This window comes from Rissa tridactyla, chromosome 9 (genome assembly GCF_028500815.1).
Source record: "Rissa tridactyla isolate bRisTri1 chromosome 9, bRisTri1.patW.cur.20221130, whole genome shotgun sequence".
Lineage (NCBI taxonomy): Eukaryota > Metazoa > Chordata > Aves > Charadriiformes > Laridae > Rissa > Rissa tridactyla.
In genome coordinates this window covers 9,024,430-9,042,426 of record NC_071474.1, presented here as the reverse complement: position 1 = coordinate 9,042,426, position 17,997 = coordinate 9,024,430, and the positions used below count along the sequence as shown (strand labels likewise).

The 17,997-nt window shown below is 50.0% G+C and overlaps 1 protein-coding gene across 4 annotated transcripts in view; it reads left to right on the top strand.

The window, feature by feature from the left end:
- The window catches only part of NTRK3 (neurotrophic receptor tyrosine kinase 3), a 228,694-nt gene that overhangs the window by 29,468 nt on the left and 181,229 nt on the right, over window positions 1-17,997 (top strand). For all 4 annotated transcript variants that reach the window (XM_054214890.1, XM_054214889.1, XM_054214891.1 and 1 more), the window contains 2 exons: window positions 5,392-5,466; window positions 6,834-6,905. In XM_054214890.1, the coding sequence (XP_054070865.1) occupies window positions 5,392-5,466; window positions 6,834-6,905 (147 nt within the window). The remainder of the gene's footprint in view (window positions 1-5,391; window positions 5,467-6,833; window positions 6,906-17,997) is intronic.

The window sequence follows — 17,997 nt, the reverse complement described above, 5'->3', positions numbered from 1 at the left end:
CTTGAAAAGCTGAGAGAGATTAGATAAATATTATCCTTGTTGTATGAGGAGGGTGAAGGAAGGCCAGACACATTAAGTAGCCTCAATGTAAATTGGCATAAGAGGCTGTTTTTCACCTCTGCCTCAGGCATGTGGGACAAAACGCACCTGTCTGTGGTTAAATCCCAGTGGATATTCTCATCTCCCTTGCCGCATTGGCCCTGGACTGGGAAGGGAGCATGTGGACCTGTGCAGACTTGCTGCGAGATCTCAAGGAGGTGACACTGGCCTGTGTTGTCAAACACCTCCTTGCATGGTGTCTTGGGAATGAAAGGAAATGCCCGTTCCCACTGGGTTGGTGGCTACCGGTCCCCTTCCAGCAAGTGAGTCAAGATCCTGGCACTTCTGGAGACCAGCTGAAACATACACCCTGTGACTTGGTGACCATACAGTCAAGATTGCTGATCTACCTCTGTATGATGTGGGGGCAAAGACATCTGCCCCCTTACTTCACTCGATGATCTGGGGGTGAGACATGATGCCTGTGAGCTCCAGAGCTGACAAACAGGACTCCATGCTTCGTAAGTTCACTGTTAACTGGGACACAGCGCCCGTGCTGTGGATTGACCATTGGTCTGACTTCAGTAGTCTACAAGGCTTTCAACAAGTTTTAAAAGCATGGCTGCAGGTACAGCCTCCATGGCTGAGGTACGATGCAGGGTTGTCCTAAAGTTGTCTTGCCCCATGTCTTCCTCTGGAAAGGTAACTGATTTCCTCGGCAAAGAGATGACTTCACGGTGAGAGGTTAATATAATGCTGCATTAAATCATAAGTGGTTTGTTTCTCTGGAAAAGACACAGTGTAGTCCAGCCATTGTAGGTGAAGAGGTGGGTAAAGGAATAGTGGTGGTGGGAGGTGTTGAAAGAGGAGATAACCGCTGAGATTCTTTGGAGGTGATGTTGACTCCTGCTTTCGTTGAGGACGCTGGCACAAAAGGCAGGAGCATGTTTGTGGGTTTCACTGCTGGCACAGTGCTGGGGCTGTGGGAGCATAGACCGGGATGAAGATGGCCAAGGGGAGGAGCTGCAGTAGCAAAACCAAAATGTAAAGTGGGATGAATGTGAATGTGGGTGTAAAAGGGACATTTGCTGCCAGCTAGGAAATTATGTCAGTTGGAAATGACCTGGTTGATAGAAGTGCCAGCGGCAGTGCTCGATTATGGGGTTAAAACAAGCCACCAGGCTGACGGGGCTGTGAGAAAGGCCGGTGTGATCTCAGGCTACAAGTCAAGGTGTTTCCAGTGTTAACTGGGGAGTTGCTTGTGCTGTGATACAAGTGAAACCTCCTGGAGACTGTTCTATGTTTTTGGTAGCTCTTATTCAAGAAAAAGAGGCTTAAATAGGCTGATGAATAAAACAGGGAGCACTTTTCTATTCCAGTGTCTATCGCAGTGGTCCTTCTTGCATAGGTCACCAAGCGCGAGTGCCAGTTGTGCTGGGTCTGAAACCAGAAGCAAAATAACCTCTTCACCAGGTCTCTGCCTGAGCGATACATCTGCATCACTTCTGGGACTTGAGTTAGTATCTCTTCAAGGCACTTGAGACAATTTGCCTTGCACTTCACTGCTTGGTACAGACGCGCTGCCTTAGAAGAGCTGGCCTTGTGTAACAAATGATAGTTGGGTGGGTTTGGCTCTTGCTTGTAAAGGAGGGAAGAGGAAATGCCAGGAAAGGAAAAGAGCTGCTTAAGCAAAGATGGTTTTGACACAAGAGAAAATGGATGTAAAATACTTGTGGGTAAAGAAATGAGAAGAGCAGGGGAGTTCAGTACAAGTTGGGAAGGTAAAGCCACAGCTACTCCTAAGGTGGACTTTGACCGGTCTGCAAAAGGCATGATATAAAGGCACCTCTGCCATGCAAGGAGACCTGGACCAGCAGGACCCTCCAAACAGACAAGAAGCATGAGAAAGAAGTGAGTGTTTAAGCAAACACCCCCTTCCCTCCAACTCACCCTCCAAAAAAAGCCCAAAAGTGAGTAATCTCATCTGCGTTAGCGATGCATCTCATATGGTCTTGATTAGAAGTTGGAAATGAGTCTAGGTGGATGATGGTGAGCACTTCAGGGTTTGTGAAGTATGGTATTGCTCTTGAAGCTATTGCATCTTGCAGAAGAGCGGCTTACCTTAGTAATAACTGAGGAATGCCACAGTTGTATATATTCAGAGATGTTTGCAGGGAGGAGGGAGTAACCCACTGACTGTAATTCATACCTCACAGCCTGATCGCAGAGACCAGGGCAGGGCTGGGAGTTGTCACATCTGTGTTTGGCTGAACCCAGCACCCGTGTTCCTGCCAGGTTAATGAACCGAGGCAAAGGAGAAGGGAAGGTCTCGGTCTTTGGCAGCAATTGGGAGGATATAAGATTTCTAAAGCAAGCAAAACCCTGGAAGGAAAAGAGGGGGATGTAGTTGAGATACTGAAGGATGTGAAGAGGGACTGAAGTTCTAGGGGTGGAATTTCTTTGCTTGGTTGGTTTGCTTTCCTGTGCAGCCACTGCCAATTTTGCAATCACAGCTTGACTCCTTGAGTTTTCAGAATAAGATGTGTTTCTGTTTTGTTTTTAAAGTGGGTTCAGGTGAATCCAGCCAGCACAAAGTTACGCTATTCTTTCCAAAGCAACAGAGAACCAAAGAAAATTATTTTCCTGGTGTATCTTCAGGGTGAACCAAGACTGATTTGCCACTTCTAGGAGCATGGGTGCAACTCCTGCTAAGCTGAAAAATCAGATGCGGAGCTGAAAAATTAGGGGGAGAAAAGGGGAAGAGCCATTTCTGGGAGTCCCTGAGAAGGGAAGCGTCTGTGTAGCTTAAAGGACTCAAAGTCCCTTGCTGATCTGTGCACCTAATTCAAGATGATGCTATTTCCCTGTGTTGCACTCTATGTAAAGCAGCTGCTGGGTTGGAGGATTACCCTGTACGTAGCGGGGTGTGTGTATGTATGTATTTATTTCCGCTGTTGCTTGTCTTGTCTCTCCCTTTATGGGTGTGGTGTGTCCACCTTAAATAACATACCAAAGCATATCTGGCTCAGGAAGATCATGGGCTTTGTTTGGGAGGCTGGAACACAGGTTGTGGAGTTTTATTTACGGTCTAGTGTAATGTCACTTCTGGGGAACTTGGCCATGATGGGCCCCCCCCGTATCCCATTGCTGAGTTGACAGAAAGTGATGTCTGTGCGTGTTGCTGGAAACAAGACTGGGTCTTTTTCTGCCTCTTCTACAATGCTGCCCACATGGCTTTGAGTGTCAGGTCAAAAATAACCTTGACTTTTTTTAGCAAACACAATCAATAAAACAAGAGCCAATCTGGCCGCCGCCTCCTTCCCAGCTGTGGTTGCTCCATAGCTCCTGGCTCGGGGCTGCTCCATCCCTCCCTGAAGGTCATTGCTTGGATGCTGTAGCTTCAGCATGCCCTGGTGGTAAACTCATATCATCCCATTCCGGTTTCTTCCCATGTTCGTTCTTTCTCTTGGAGGACCCTCTCATTTGGGTTGTAGGAGCTGCAGTTGGGAAATGCCTTCAACTTGTATTTCTAGCCTTGCTCAGTCCTGGAATCTTGTGGCCTAGGACCTCATCTCACAGTCCTTCCCTGTCTCGGAAGGGTTTCAAGCGAGCCGTCGGATCTCCTGACTGACGCCTCCCAGTCTGTGTTTTGTTCTGCAAGTGTTCACAGGGAATACGAAATGGCTGTAATAATGTCCTGTTTCTCATTCTGTCTGGGACACAGGCGATCCAAGCTGACGAGCAGGTCATTGAGGATGAACCGTAACTTACGCTGTCATGCAGCAGCCGGTTGGGAGCTTATGCTGTGTCCTTACGCTAACCCCTCGGGGTATGCAGACAATTATGGAACATGTGGAAAGCAGAGGTGACTCTTGCGGGTCTCTGCTTTTCTTGGATCTGCATGGCGAGAGCAGAGAAGTACATTTAGGTTTAGTCCAGGCTTTGTATTTTTCTTTCTTGAGCTGGATGTTATTTGGGATATAGCTCAAATAGGTCTGTATATTTTTGTCATTCTAATTCATCTGTTCTTATGCAAGTACAAGGCCTAGCGAGTGCTGGAGGAGAAACTTGTGGCCCCTGTGACTGCTCTGGAAGTGGTCAAAGGTCTCTCTTTGGCTTACTCACCCTCTGGACCACCATGTGGGGTCCTGCAACCTTCTTGCCTAGAATCAGGGGGTGGTTCTCAGTGTTGGCTTATCACCCCAACCCTGCATCACTTGGAAATGTTTCCCCTCTCCAGGGCCAAGTCCAAAGCCAATTATTGCATCAAGGCAGATGTGAGCTTGGGTGCACGCGTTCATAAACTTTGAGGTTGGGCTTCTTTCACATAAGGGGGCCAGCCAGATGTTTTTCCCCTCTCTCAGCTCACTTTGAGAGAGGACCGCCTCCACCTGCTCTGCCGCAAAGTCCCTCTTGAAAACGTACATGCTTTCTGGTGGAAGGGTGTCTGGGTTTAATGTGGGAGAAAGCCTGAACTAACCAAGGGCTGCCTGGAGGATGAGGACTGAACTCCTTCCCCACCATGCAGCGTTGCATCTTGTTAGCAGAGGCCCATGGATACAGCCAGCTGGCCATGCTGCTGCCAGCATCGCTCCTGGCTGCCGATAACAGGGGACCCCGTTCTCTGGGGCTGTCGATCTGTCACCTTCACCCAGCTCTAATATTTACTGAATAACGATCCCGTAGTGACAGATCTATTTCTGGTTTTGTTCTCTATAACATACCTGCCAGAGCGCCCCGGGCGACTGAGGAATTTATAATAAAGGCACGGTTTCCAAACTAAGTTTGATGCGCTGCTCCCAGCAGCACTTCCAGCCAGCAAAGGCTAGGACCCTGTTTGTCCACCCCAGTGAGAGACTGGATAAATATATGACTTTTTTTTTTTTCTATTTAGGCCCCAAGTTTTTGTTGAGAGGTTATATTTGCATTCACTCCTTTTGCGTGAGCTGTCTCGATCACGTCTTTGTTTCACTGATGCGCGCTGCAAGGTGCAGAGAGGGGCAATGACTTGGGCGAGGATGTTCAATGGATCAGTTGCACATTCCGCACTTGAAACTGTTGTTAAAACCATGTTATTTGGCTTTCCCAAAGCACTGGGAAGACAGAATAAAAAGCAGCATGAGAAACCTCTTGTTTTGGCTACGGGATGCCTTGCCGTATGTGTCTGAGGATGTGGATGCTGAAGCCTGAGCAGGTCCAATCCACAGACGTGTTGCAAGAAGGTTTTGGCTGAAAGGAAGGTGGGAAGAGGCGTGGGGCTGGGTGGGCATGATATGCTCTTGCTGTGTGCAGTCCCTGGGCAGAGCGACCATCTGGTTGTGCCACAGCTGAGCCTTTCCTTCTTCTCCACAGACACATAGAGAACTGGAAGAACTTGCAGACGCTGAATGCCGTTGACATGGAGCTGTACACGGGACTCCAGAGGCTGTGAGTATGTCCTGCATGTCGGGGAGGAGAAGAGCACTGGGCACCCCCTTCCTTCCAGCAAAGAGCTGTGGCTTCCTTCCGTCTGCAGTCCCCACGCTGCCGTGTTCAGAGCCTGTTTAAGCTACTGGTTCTGCCGTATTTTGCCATGAGACTCGGCAAAATGGGGATGAAGTGCTTTTTGGTCCTTGCTGGGTCTGCGAGAAGGAAGATTGTTAGCTCATGACAGCTCTGTCAACACACATCAGCCCTGACCTCTCTTCTCCCACACTCTTCCGGTTCTGGGTTTGTGCATTGTTCTGACTCATTTCAGCCCCACAATGCAAAATTCCAGCTGTCTCCACTGATCCTTCATTGCCGGGCTGTTGGTCCTCATTTAGTGCAGTTGCCATCATGGTGGTACTGCGTGATAAGGGAATGGCATCTTCCCTGCACAAGCCTCTATGCACCGGGAGACATCAACTATGTGTGTCATGGAGGAGAAACTGAGGTCCATGAGATTGAAGGGACTTGCCAGGTGCTTGGGAAGCCTGGCCAAGTGAGGATACCACTTAATCTTTTAATTCCCTCTCCTGCATCCTCCTGGGGCTGGGAGAGCCCTGAGTGCTGCTTCTGTGAGATGCACAGTGTTGCTCGGGGTTAAGTGGAGACGCCGCTAATGTGTTTCACTGGGAGCTTTACATTAGGTACAGCTTGCCTGTTGGCTGGAGGACAGGTCTCCAGTGCTGAGCACTTGATAACCAAACCCCAGCAAGCTGTACTTTTAACACATGCCCCCTTTGTAAGCAGGCTGACTGTTGTTCTCATCTCACCTCAGAAAGCGAGAATGGAAGTCAGGCATACTTTTGTCTGCAGCAGATATTGATAAACCCTGGTCATACCGCTGATAACAGCTTCTCTAAGACAGGATGGGAAGAGGATTTCCCCCTTCAATGTCTGTAACTCCCTACACAAAATACTCACCCCTCCTTATCAGAGCTGCACGCAGAAGGGTTTTCTCTTAGGTTTGAGGGAGGGGGAGATGGTGGTGCTGGGGGTTAGGTTTGCTGTGGCAGCAGGCAGTGCCACTTGTGAAGATGGAGGGAGAGGAGCCCAAGATGCTCCAGGCCACCCCAGCAAGCCTTGGCGGATGTTGGGGGAGAGTTTTGCCCAGCAGCTGCTCTGTGCTGAGCCTGTGCTGTCACCCTATCAGATGAAGCTGAAAAGCCCAATTTCCTCTTTGCTTGTAACTCATAGAGGCTGTCTGGGAAGAGATGTGCCTCCTGGGGTCGGGAATCCAGGACTCCTAGTGCGCCTTGAGTGCTGAGCGCAGGGGGTTAGAGCAGTTGTCCGCCTTGACTCCATCGCTGCCCTTCTGCATCTCTTTGCAGGACAATCAGGAACTCAGGACTACGAAACATCCAGCCACGCGCCTTTGCCAAGAACCCTCACCTGCGCTACATGTGAGTGCTGGCGGCTCCTGCCGTCTTTTCCCTCTGCTCCCTGTGGAAAGGCAACGCGCAAAGCAGATCCCCAAAGTATCTGTTGGGGAGAGCAGCAGGAGGGAAGGGGGATGGATGATGATGGGGAAAGGGAGGGAAAGGTGGTAAAGGGGAGGAGAAGGAAAAGTGAAGGTGCAATGAAGTGCAGTGGGTCCTGATGCAGGATGGGGTGAGCTCCTGCTGGGCAACTGATGGGTTTCGATGTCTAATAACTGGCCCAGCTTTGATCGCTGCTCTAACGAGCGCTTGCTTCATTAGCAGCCTTGCAGTGGCTGGTACACACTTCCCTTTCCGCAGAGTTTGCGGGCAGCGGCGTGACCCAGCACGCGGCTGGAGCCTGGCCCGCCCCTTAGCTGTTAGCCAAAGGGCACTTTTCTGGCACAAATCCTGGGGTGTGGGGCTGCCAGCTCTGCTCCTAATTATTGACTTCTTAAACTGGCGTTTGCAGCAGGCCTGGGGTAGGGACGTTTTGTGCTGGAGAGGCTGGAGTCCTGTTATCATGGGACATTACACAGTTGTCCAGCTGCTGGGGCATCATTAGCCAGAAGTTATGGCGTCCCAGGGAATTTCTGCATCCTTGAGGCCAAGGGCACTGATTTCTTTTATGGATACATATTTACTTTTCCCAAGGTGATAATGGAAAGCCTGAATTTCAGGCCAGTGTGCAAGGTGCTCCATGGGCTTGAATTATCTCGTCAAAGTGACTGTGTCCGAGATCAACCCCCTCTCATCTCTGGTATAGATATAAAAGGTGAGAGGTCCCTGGCCTTGGGCACGAGCTGATGGGCTGGATGGAGAGTGTGTGTCTCCCTGCGTTTTAGAAACCAGTGCTAGTGGCTTCTTCCATGAAAAACGACAGGAGCACGCATCTGTTTGAGCTTGTGGATGCGTGCGGCCATCGATATGGACATGTTCCTGGAGGAGGGAGATAGATGTGACCTGCAGAGCAGGATAGATTTGTCTTTTGATGTCTGCTTGGAGATGATGTGAACTGAAAAACCCCAAAAGCTTCCTTTATGGAAAACCAGTTACAGTTGCTAAGTGACAGTAAAGTACTTGCTAAATAGGAGATCTGCAGTACCAAAGGGCATGAATAGTTAAGGGCATTATGAACAGGCACAGCGCCTTTTTGAGTTTGAAGAAGTACTTATTTTGTCAACATAAACCCTCCTTAATGCTGACCACTGGGATTTTCCCGATTTCTGCGCTTTGTTATTTTGATTTGTAGTGTTTGTTTTGTTTTGTGTAGTTCTTTGTTCCTGGGAACTGTTGTCTCTGAATACCTCTCCCAATTGATTTGGGGGTGGAGGGGGTCGTTAGTCAATTGTGCAGTTGCTGTTTATGTATCTAGCAGATAAAATGAACAACACTTGATTCCTGGTGAAATTAGTTTGGATGTCGCAGGAGTTTAGAAGGCCACGTGCGCTCGGTTTGAGGCTGAATGTGTCGTTAATGTGTACACATGCGATTGTTGCTGCTTTTTCCAAAAGTGTTTGGTTTTGTCTTTTGAGATTACTTTTGCGATTGGAAAAAAACCCCACATCCATCTTGTGTCAAGAGTTAAGGTTGGTATGTGGTGATGAAATATGTGTTTGTTTACTGCTCGGGCCGTGTAAGATTGATCATGTTCTTAACATCTTTCTTTCCTTGCCTTTTGAAGCTCGAGGCAAGTTAAGTATATTATTTGTTTAGTGTTTGCCGTTGGGTTTTGATGCTGTTCCTGGGACCTGGCAGCGTGGATGTTTGCAAGGTGGATGTCCTCCATGGCAGATGCCGGGCACCTGGGGATGGAGACCTGGTGCTTGCCGGGATGGTGGCTCCTTCCTGCTCCCCAGAGGCTCTCAGGCCATGGTGCTGCTGCTCCCTTGCAGCCAGGCTGCTTTTTCTGGGGCTCTTTCTCCCTGACATGTGGAGCGAGGTGGCTCCTGAGTCTTTTCGCAGCCTGGCAGGCACCTGGTTCCAGCCAGGATCCCCTCCACGGCCATGGCACCACACAAGCGTGTTGCGGTGTCTCCTTGGCCTCCACAGCTGCTGCCTCCTGGGGAGCTCAGCTCGCCGAAGGCCTGACATTTTCAGCAGCTGCTGCACGTAGGAGCCAGGGATAAAAGGATTAATGGAAATGTCACTCTGCTGTAAGTCTTGGGCTGCTGTAACCAGGTACAGTAGCTGACAGGAGTGAGGGATACTGTCCCAATCCCCTTGTGGCGGGGCTGGCTGCAGCTGGACGGGTGCAGGGCTGGGGACCATGGGATGGTGTGCTTAAGGCTTGTTGAGTTACTGCTACGTGTTATCACCGCCGCCCTGGTTTTCCTTCTCCTTTGCTGGCTGTTTGGATGGTTGCAGGTGGAGTTGAGTCAATAAGGTGGCAAATGTGACTAATAAATGACAGAGAGGTTTCACAGCCAGAGAGGGCTGGCACAGGGTAGTGGGCACCCTGGGCTGGACCTTTGCGGGGTGCTACAAGCTGGGTCTGAGCAGCAGCAGGCATTTTTCCACATGAAAGCTCATGTACAAATTGTGAGGACTCAAATGCTGGGGTTTTTTGCCCCCCCCCCCATCCTGGGTTAAACCCCAGTTTCCTGCTGAAGTAAGTTTTTTCCCCAGTGCGTCTCATCAAGGTTTCCTCTTCTCAGATGGGCCAGATAGATAGCTCTGCCTTCTCCCAGCAACTTCTATTTCTGGCCCGTCCTCTGTGCACGCACTTGTCTTCAGACCCCAGCTGTGCAATCACAAGCAGATCACTTATCCCAGCTCTAATTGCAGGAGATCAGGTTTGTGGGGGTTTGTTGAAAGATAATGGTTCTGGATAAGGTTTGGCTTGGTGTTTGCCCCCCGCTTTCCCAGCATAGAGTCAGGGAGGAAAAGCGAGAAAGCCATGAAGGGGATTTTCAGCATTCAGCTGCCTGAGCGGTAGACCCCAAAATGCTCCCAAGTGCAGCCTGGCGGAGTCATGCTTGTCCTTTAAAGTCTGAAATTAGCTGTACAAGTGGAAGGGGCTTGAGGCCAGCCTAATCAGCGGAGGAGCGGTGGGTGACTGGGAGCCAGAGGTGCGGACCTAGAAATAGCTTTGGATCCCTCTCCTTGAATGAGGAGAGTTAAGGCTCCATGGCTTGTTTGGTTGTTGGTGCTGAGAAAGCCCATCACTGCTACAGAGGCAATTAATCCAAAATGTAACAGTGGGTTTTGCAATGTGGATCTACCGTTTCTGCTGGCAGCTCCTTCCAGAACAAGTACTGGCTGGATGTTGAAGGTGGAAGGATGTGGGTCTGATCTAAACTGGATATCAACAAGTGTCCTTCTGTGACCAGACCTCGCTGGAGGTCTGCTCACTAGGAAAAGTTGCACCTGTGTGTTTCTTGTCCCATTCCCGTGCAGCTAAAACGGGGATGGTCCTGGAGAACACCACACACTGGATGCGAGGTGTTCTAGCCTAGCAGGTCTAGGCTGTGGAAAACTGAGCCCTAGTAGCCAAGATTTGTGGAAGTTCATGTTAGGAGGTGATGCCGGTGAATGTAGGAAATGTTTGGTGTTGACAGAAAACCTCAGTCTTTGGCTTGAGGCTGTACAAGAAAACTTTAGGATGATACGGTTCCCAGATTCGAGATATATAAACCACCTGAATGCATATTTACTATGTCACTGTCTTTAGCACGGCTTATTAAGGAAAAAGTCTTGCTCTCACTCTCTCTGTCCTTCTCCTAATAACACTGGAATGCTTTGGCCAATTTATTTGAACTGGAAAGAGGATTACAAGTCATGAGGCTATCAAGTTCCTACATGTATCATGAAAACAGGCAGAGGAATACTAAAGAGAGGTGGTTGTATTCTTCCCCACAAGGCACTACAACATTATCGCATTCCTCATTAGGCACTGGGAAGTCCACAGGGGAGCTCAGCTTAACAGTGCACCAGGAATCAGTGCGCAGGAGAGGACAGGACCTGTTTGCTGCTGGCCAAAGCGTCCAGCCTTCTCTGGCTGTGGGACAGTCGAGCTGTGCATGTAGGAGAGAAGGCTCCCAGCAGGTTGTGCCTAGAGCTAGATAAATTGATGTTCGCAGTGCCTGAATCCTCATTTACTGGGAAGCAGGTACTTAAGAGACTGTGATTCCTTCTAAATGCTTTCCTGGGCGGCTGCGTACTCAGCCAGCCAGTCAGGAGGCAATGTCTTGTATTTGCAGAGGGTAATTGTGCACACCTTATTTATTGTGTCGTAAAGAAAACAAATTAAGACTGTGTAATTATAGAGACAGGCACACTTTTAAATAAGGCTTAAGTAGTCAGATTTCTATTTAGAAAATTAATAATTGCCATTTCTGTCTGCATTCAGAGGCTCTTCTTAAACTGTCTTCTGAAGGTTTATACATGCTCTAAATTGGCTTGTGGGCTAGCCAAGACGCAGCTCCTGTCAAAGAGCTCACTCTCAGAGCTGCCTGCCAGAGGAAGGATGGGGTTGAGGATCAAGCTTTCTCTTCCAGTCTTCACCCAAGGGTCTTAAAGATGGAGACCCTGGAGTGCTTTGTGCTCAGTGTAACTGTTTTTTGAGCATGGTATGGACAGTTCACCACCTTCTCCACAGGCATTTTTATCTGTGTGATCCTGTCAGGTGCCTTCTCCCAAAGATGAGGATTGGGTAAGATCTGGAAGGTGGTGGCAGGAATGCACAGGGACCTGCTTTGCCTGGTGAAAGATGGAGCTGGCTGGTCTATGAGCTTGTTTTCATATACAAACCCAAGCTGTGATTAATCCAGAGCCTCCCAGAACCCCCTCTGTAGGTTGTGTTGTTTTCTGAGGACGGGGTTGAATTCAGTGTCCTGGTTGGGTTCATGGCAGTTGTGCAGTGTCATTTGATACCCTGGTATTGGATGTAGTTTGTAGCTTTAACGTGGGAATTTCCAGAGTTGGTTTTAGGCTTCGATAGGAAAGAAACTGGGCTGCATCCCTTGAAAATTGCGGTGACTGAAAAGGCAGGACAAGGTTGGCGAGTTGCTCTCTGCCCTCTTCAATGCTGTTTGAGGACAGCGCTTGAAGCCCTCCAGCACTGAGGCCTGCATGCTTTCAAAGGGCTGCTGGCAAGGTTCACTTTATCTCTGTGTGTGGGAGCTTGATTGAGATCTTACACTACATAAAGAAATAAAATATTAGACTCTGAATTATTGCAAGTGTAGCACTGTTCCCTCTCGGTCATGGCTTGAGGGTCATTTTCCCCTGCTTTGTGGTTAATGGTTTATTGTCTTGTTCTAAAAGAGCCATTCTTACATATGAAGCAGGGTTAAACTCTTTTGTTCTCTTTCTGTAACCCGCTCCAGGCCCTGTGACTGCCTGCAACACTCTGCTTGATTCTGGATGTCCTGTTACCCTTCCTCCTCCTCCTTCCTGATTATTTCTCCCTGCTTTGTCCTTTCATCACTGCATTGCTGTCATACCCATCCTGGCTGTCTCCTCCTAACCCAAACTGTCATGTGTTAATTGCTTTTGATTTCCCGTCCATACTCTCAAGTCAGTGCAGCCTAACAGGTCCGTGTGTATCAGCCGGGGCACGGGAAATGACTATATGTAATCTCTTCGCTCACTGGGAGGGTGAAGTAATATGCTTTTACCTAACCCCCCTCCTTGATAGTTTAATGTGTTTTATTTTGGATTTGCAAACGACTAAATAGGAACTGAATTGCTCTATGAACATAGGCAAAATAAGAAGTGTAAAAAAAGATTTAAACAGCCTTTAATTTCTCTTAAGTGAATGCTTCTTTACTATCCCTGATCAGGCAGGCAGCTTCAGTACTCTTTGATTCCCATTTGTACTCTATGATGCTCCTACTCCAGCCCCTTCTAGGAGCAAACCTCTGTGCTGCTATTTATTCAGGGAAGTGTTTTCCCCCACGTGCCTCTAGTTCTTCTATAAAATGCTGGGCATGCTTATAGCGCAATCACTAAAATAAACAGTAGTAACATCTCTTCTGCTTCCATAAACTTTGCTGTTCTACCCCCCATCTGCTTTGTCCCCTGGATGCCAATGTAGCGCAGGTCCTTGCTGATATGCTAATCAGCAGCAGTGATTTGATGGCATGTTTATTCCCAGTTTCCGCAGGTGACTGATAAGCAGTTAACTGCAGCTATTCCTTTTTCTGCAGCAGCAGAGGTAGGTCCTGTGTTTTACCAGCCATTGTGCACGAGGCCAGAGGAGAGACCAATTCCCTGCAGGACCGTGGCTTTCCTTCAGGCTGAGTCGAAATCATTTGACCTGCATTCAAAGGCCTGGGTAACTAATTCCTGACTGCAGGCTGCTTCGCTCAGCTGTGAAGATGGTTTATTGTATTGTAATAGGAGGTAGAGCAGTGAGTTTGTGACTGATGTGCTCTAGTGGGACCTGAGAAAGTTTCCGATTTAAGCACTGTGCACCTTGCAGCAAGACTTGTTTTGCTTTGGTTCCCCATCTAAAAACCCGGAATAATAACATTTGTTTTCTCTGCTTTTATTTGATCTATTTGCAGCATAACACCTTGTATTGTTTCTAGCGAAATCTGGCCTTGAACTGTGGGATGGTGTTGCAATGTAAGATGAGTTATAATAATGCTATCACAAATATTTTTTGGTTGCTCGGATTCTTACGTTATGCCTATCACGCTGGCACCTGGGCTTTCAGGATTTTACTGTGGCTTTGTCTCTGCTTCCTTCCTTTGAAATGTTGAGATGTTCTTTCCAGCTGCTTTGTGTGCCTATGAGGCTTATTTCCGTTTCTGAAGTTTGATCAATTGTCTTTTGGCAGACATGTGAAATGGACAACTGTGGTTTCGCAAAGGTTCTGGTTTTCCCCATCCCCTCTTTAAAAAAGGCTGTAGACAATCTTGGGGACATTTTGAATGAGGCTGTTCCTACGTGAATGTGCGTTTTTGTCTTTCTACAAGCCTTTTTTCAGGATTGGAGTAAAATGTGAACTTTAGACAAGTTGAGGTTTTTGGGGGATCATCCTCTGTGATACATTCCCTGCAACAGTGACCTGGGGGATGTCTTGTTGTGAGCTTCCCTCCAAAGAGAAGCCAAACATTCCTCTCAGGTATGATGCTGAAGATGAGGTGTACTTGTGTCTTGGTTAAACCTCACCACATCTCCGAGATCACCAGCAGCACAGAATGAGCCGATTTCTGGAGATATGGGCATGACAAGGACCAGATCTTTTTCCTAGGCTTCTGTGGTCACTGTGTCATGGAGGTACTCCAGAAACAGCCTCTGGCTGTCCCTTTTGCTTCCTCCCCAAACCCTGTGGCTCAGTTAATTAGATGTGGTGTAAGGCATGTCTTACCTGCCTGTGCCAGTGTGAGAGGTGCTGCACAGGGAGGAGGACCAAGAGGGACCTGAGGATACGGAAACCTCCTTGAAAGCTGGTGGGAGAAAGAGTGAACAATTATGGCAGGATGAGTGCAAGTTAGCAAGTTAAGTGACAGCACAAGTTATCTCACCCAGGATTTTTCTTTTCATAATACTGGTTTACTAACAGAATGATTTCAGGGCTGATTTTCACCTTTTGATGTACAGGCAATAAGCACCAGGGCAGAAAAATAGAAACATTAAAATCATATGTTATTTGAGCAATAAGATACGACAGGGCATGAATGATGGGACATTAATTCATGATGGTGTGTGACTAGGCAATAATTTAAATATCGTAAATTAGGCAGTCATGGGTTTTATTGGAATTATAAAATTTTATTAGAAAACTGGCGGGGGGATGGAGTTTCCCACCAACCCCTTCCCCTCATTTGTATTTGTGAAGGGATGAACTGTGAATCATGTTGGATGCAAGAGACCGTGGGATATTTACAAGGCTGCCATAAGAGCTCAAGGTTTGTCTTCCCCAGGAGGTGTGGGTAAATGTGTCTGTAGACTTGCTAGTGACTGAGGATGAGTGTGTTTCACACCTGCTGCCCTCCAGCACGCTGTGAGGTCATGCGTGGTCTTTCCCGGGACTGCTCCCCGGCCAGCTCTGCCGGTGCCCACGGCTGTCCCGTGGGGTGGGGCCGTGGCCAGCGGTGTGCTCGCCGCGGGGCCGCGCTGCAGCACCACGGACAGGGCCGGCAGCCTCTGCTCCTCCCTGCCTGCATCCCCAGCCTCTGCTCCTGGCCTCCCTGCCTGCATCCCTGGCCTCCCTGCCTGCATCCCCGGCCTCCCTGCCTGCATCCCCGCCCTCTGCTCCTGGCCTCCCTGCCTGCATCCCCGGCCTCCCTGCCTGCATCCCCGCCCTCTGCTCCTGGCCTCCCTGCCTGCATCCCTGGCCTCCCTGCCTGCATCCCCGCCCTCTGCTCCTGGCCTCCCTGCCTGCATCCCTGGCCTCCCTGCCTGCATCCCCAGCCTCTGCTCCTGGCCTCCCTGCCTGCATCCCTGGCCTCCCTGCCTGCATCCCCGCCCTCTGCTCCCGGCCTCCCTGCCTGCATCCCCGGCCTCCCTGCCTGCATCCCCGCCCTCTGCTCCTGGCCTCCCTGCCTGCATCCCCGCCCTCTGCTCCTCCCTGCCTGCATCCCCAGCCTCTGCTCCTGGCCTCCCTGCCTGCATCCTTGGCCTCCCTGCCTGCATCCTCAGCCTCTGGTCCTCCCTGCCTGCATCCCCGCCCTCTGGTCCTCCCTGCCTGCATCCCCGCCCTCTGGTCCCGGCCTCCCTTCCTGCATCCCCGGCCTCTCTTCCCGCATCCCCAACCTCTGGGCCTCCAACACAGATGCCGATCTTCCTGCCTGCAGCTGAGCTTCCCAGCTTCCAACCCAGGCCTGGCTTTCCTGCCTGTGACTGGGCCTCTTTGCCTCCCACCCTCCGGCTTTCCAGGCATCCCCAATTCTCCAGCCTCCTGTCTTCTCTGCCTGCGGCATCTCTTCCTGCTGCCAAATTAGCTCTGACACCTCTGCGTGAAGCCTAAGATCAGCCCCAGCTACCCTGCTTGCAGCATGGACCCTGGTCTCTAGCCTCTTAGCCCTCCCTGTCTCTCTGCTTGCAGCCTGGCTTCCGATGCAGCCTCCCTGCCTGCGCTGAAGCCTCCCAGTTTCCCTGCCTCTAGTTCAGCCCAAACCTGCTGCTTGGCCTCCCTGCCCGCCCCTGCTGCCTCCTTTGCCCTTCTCTTGGAACAATCTTCTTCCCCTTCCAGTCACAGCCACGCACCCCAGGGCAGTGAGTGGAGCAGTGGCTGTGCGCACCTGGCTGCAGGTGCAAGATGGATCAAGCCATCAGGTGTGAGCCCACCTGAGGGTTTACCAGCCTGGTTTCACTACCACCTGCACCTTTATTCTTCCATCTCTCCTGCTATGAAGCCAGTCTGCTGAGATGCCTGTTTGACAGATGCAATATAAACTTTCTGAACTGCAGTGGCTCCTGGCACTGGCTTTGTTCTGCAGCATGAATGGAGTTATCTTGCAGCACTGCTGCCCGGCTGCTGTCTGTGGGTTTCTCACATGAGTGGTTCTCTAGGAGAGCTGCCATCCAACCGCACTGCAACCACAACCCGTGGGCTTTGGCTAAATGTTTGTTGTATCCAGTTGTGCGTGTTGATAATTGTGGGTAATTTGCTGTCACAGAATAATGAAGGAATGCCTGCTGCAGTCTGAAACACTTGGTGCTTCATGGTGATTAGTCTTTTCATTTGAAAATACTCCTCAGAGTGACCAATATTTGAAGATAAAGGGTGGGTGAAAGACACTTCTCCTGTAAGTACATCATGTATTGAGAACGGGAAAAATGTAATTGCCGTGTCCAGACATTCTTGTGGTTTTTGACAGAGCCAATTGTCAAAGACAAAATGTGTTTCTGCTTTTGGGGTGGTTATAAGCGAGGACTGTAGAAAGCAGGCTTTGCTGGACTCTGACTGTATTAAGAAACTAACAGTTCCCTGTCCCACTCAGCCAAGTGTGCCTGGGGCTGTGACGAGGCACATCACACCACAGCTCCGGTGTAGCTGTAGGCAGGTCTCTGCTCAGAGTGTTACTCCTCCCTGCATGCTCAGCTGCTGCAAACAGGAGCATTTCTGCCCAAAAGGCTTTGCCCATGCTCAGGTGCGCTCCAGGCATCTGCTGCCTCCCTGCTCCCCATCCCATGGGCCCTTGGAGGGAAGCAGCAGCCTGGTGTGAGGCAGCTCCTTCCTTGATGCTGTCTGTCTCCTGGGCTGAGTGTTTTTCTTGCCGTTTGATGAGACATAGCTGGAGCACATCAGCCTTGCCTCCCACTGCGGGCAGGAGCCTCCACGCAGCATGGGAGGTGGCAGCTGCCATCTCCGCTGGCTGACGGCGTGGTCCCTTTGGTCCCCTGTTCCCCATGCGTGTTCCTGCCCCAAGCCAGCCCGCTTGCCCTGCGTGCTCTCCAGCTCTGGTCCCTCGTGGTGTCCAGCTGCAGCTTCCGGGCCCCCTGTGCTGTGGGTGCAGGTAGCTCTGCCCCCCGCCGAGGTGAGGTGAGTGCTGTAGGCTAATGGCCGGCTTTCTTTTCATTAGCTGGTGTAAACACAGTTCTTTGGCAGCAGCCTGCTTTTCTGAGCCCAGGAAGACCATTTTTCCTTTTATCTATAATTTAGTGAAGTGTCAAGCCATAGGAGTTTTAATGATAATAAGCAGCAGAGGAAACTTACTTATTCGCTGCAAAGGTGGGTTTCAATCCAGGGATGTGGTGGGGTTTTTGTTTGTTTTTTTTTTTTTTTTTTTTTTTTTATGCTTCCCTCACGAGAAACATTGGCTGCTCATGCAACCTTCCGGTGTGTTCAAGCGACCTTCCCTGCGAAGCTCACCACTGCAGTTCCTGCTTGGCTCAGTGGCTTTCCAGCCCCTCTCCCACGCAGGACCTGTGGGCCAAGTGAGCTGGCGAAGGAGAAGCATGGAAAATACAGCGAGGTGTGAGTATCCATGTGCTTGGTGAGGTGTAGTGGGAGAAAAGGGAGTCACGAGTTCCCCATCTTTCACTTTCTCCTGCTGCTGTGCATCTCTTACATCTGCTTCCCAGACCAGCCTCTGTGATGGATTTGACTGCTGAGGAAAAGCAGGGAGGGGCTTTTTTGGGGATTACATGCAGTGCTTGCCTTCTGGCAGCCTATGAA